Source organism: Austrofundulus limnaeus, unplaced genomic scaffold (assembly GCF_001266775.1).
Source record: "Austrofundulus limnaeus strain Quisiro unplaced genomic scaffold, Austrofundulus_limnaeus-1.0 Scaffold164, whole genome shotgun sequence".
In the NCBI taxonomy this organism is placed as follows: Eukaryota; Metazoa; Chordata; class Actinopteri; order Cyprinodontiformes; family Rivulidae; genus Austrofundulus; species Austrofundulus limnaeus.
Window position 1 is genome coordinate 975,581 of NW_013952566.1, and position 2,157 is coordinate 977,737.

Here is a 2,157-nt window from a genome sequence, read left to right on the forward strand (position 1 = left end):
TACAGACAGCTAGCGTACACACAGACAGCTAGCGTACATACAGACAGCTAGCGTACACACAGAAAGCTAGCATACACACAGACAGCTAGCGTACACACAGACAGCCTAAAAATGTATTTGATAGGATATGGGAAAAAACAGTGAAATGAATAAATGATTTAACCTGACATTACAGGTTTAGGATAAATTTTCCTCCTTAATCTGATAAAATCTTTTTTTTTCTTTCGTTTTTTCCCTCTTTTAGTCCAGAGCTGCATCAGTTGACCAGATGTAGGACTGACAGATTTAAAAACTCATTTATCCCAGCAGCAGGCAAAATTCTTTAGGAACATTTGTGATCGTCTTTATGTATGAGTGTTTTTGTTTTTATGTCTACTGACTGAAACAAATTTCCCCGTGGGGATAATAAAGATTCTTAACCTCCTGTCATCTTGTAGGTTTTTGGGTCTAGTTCTGTTCTAAGTGTGATGTAAATGGAAAATAAAAAACTAACAGTTTGGATGGTCCGGTGCCGTCTCACAGTAGAACACACTGATTATTTATTTATTCTTTTACAACATTTTGATTCAGAGTTTGTCTGTGTTTTGTTTTAGGATTCCACCAAAGTTCTTTATTATTATTTTTGGATGCTTCAACACCAGGAGGATGAGGGTGGTACCTGGTGGGCCCGGCAGATCAGGTCCAGATCGTGGCGGTTGAGGAACTTGCTGACCACGTCGGCTCCGAAGGTGAAGGAGACGCCGCGGTCGTTCTCTCCCCAGCCCTGCACGTCTTTGTCRGGGTCGGACCACAGCAGGTCYCACAGGAGACCTGAGGGGGGTCAAAAACCTCAGAGTCATCAAAGAGAGTTTTATTTTCTTGTGCTGACCTCAGATCACACACTGAAACCTCTCAGACAGACTCAGATCCACAGAGTCTCCATGAAAGACCATAAGAGGACCTGAGAGACGGCGGCTGCTGAGGTCTGAACACTGACGGCCTTATAAGGACAAGACCAGGAGGCTTCACTTCCTGTAGTTCAGCAGAACTGAAGCAAACTGAGCTGAGGGAGCTCTGACAGGAGCTTCAGTCAGAGGTTCGTGTTACCTGTGTCAGGTACGTCTGTGGGTCTCATGATCCGTCTGATCTGCTCCATGGACTGCAGGTCAGGAGAGAGACCTGCAGGAGACACCAGGATCAGATCTACTTTCATTGTCCTCTAACCAATCAGAGCGTGCCCGGCCCAAACCTGACGGAGACATGGTTACAAACAGAAGTACCTCCGTGGCAGCAGAAGATCTTCTCGTCGACGATGGCGGCGATGGGCAGGCAGTTGAAGCAGTCGGTGAAAGTCTTCCACAGTTTGATGTTGAATCTGCGTTTACCTGAGAGATCGAGTTCAGCTTAAATAAGTCCTTATAAAAACAAAGCTGCTACAGCTGACCGATGGGGAGAAGTGAGTCGTCATAGAAGCAGGTRTGTGGAAACTAAGTGGTTCTTTGAAGAACCTCAAGATGCAGAAAAACTGTAACTTTGACAAGAGCTAAAAACTTGTACTTGCAAGGCCGAGGTCCAACTGGACCTCTGCTGCTTTGAAACATTATCAACAAATTTTCTAAGCTTTRCCACTGGGTCATTACCTGGTTGTTCAATACTGCACTTCCTGCAGGAACATCATTTTCTTCTAAAGCKCATGTATCAAATGTAAGACCCAAGTGTGACTTGTGTCTGGCCCGCCAAAGGGCCAGCACCCCCACCCTGACTATAACTTTAAATAAACACATAAAAAGCTGAAAGATAATACTTCTGGTCCCAGACATGTAGGCTGAGTAACTGTGTCCCCATGAGCAATTAATTTGAACAGCCATGTATTAATGTCTCAAAATAAGCTGCTTTTAAACTACATCTCCCATAATGCAATGGGCTGAGTTCAGGTGGGAGAGTTCAGACTTCAAGACTAAACACAACTCATCAGTGAGTAAAACTCTCTTCTTTACTTTTAARAGTATTTCTGTATTATTTGTCACATTTAGTCAGTCGTATTCTTAGTTCTTTCAGTGTTTATAAGAGGACGTTTTAAAACCTTGTTTCTATGCAGTAAATACCAGGTAGAGCTCAGTTATTGTTTGTTAGGAGGACTCAGTCGTAGCAACAAGACAAAATATTTCTTGTTTAGTC

At 43.3% G+C, this 2,157-nt stretch overlaps 1 protein-coding gene across 1 annotated transcript in view; it reads right to left on the bottom strand.

The window, feature by feature from the left end:
* Positions 1 to 2,157, bottom strand: part of LOC106523722 (serine/threonine-protein phosphatase PP1-beta catalytic subunit) — a 43,430-nt gene that overhangs the window by 2,104 nt on the left and 39,169 nt on the right. The window contains exons 4-6 of the mRNA XM_014017250.1: positions 1,260 to 1,364; positions 1,087 to 1,158; positions 659 to 810 (exon numbers count right to left, since the gene is read on the bottom strand). Coding sequence (XP_013872704.1) covers positions 659 to 810; positions 1,087 to 1,158; positions 1,260 to 1,364 — 329 coding nt within the window. The remainder of the gene's footprint in view (positions 1 to 658; positions 811 to 1,086; positions 1,159 to 1,259; positions 1,365 to 2,157) is intronic.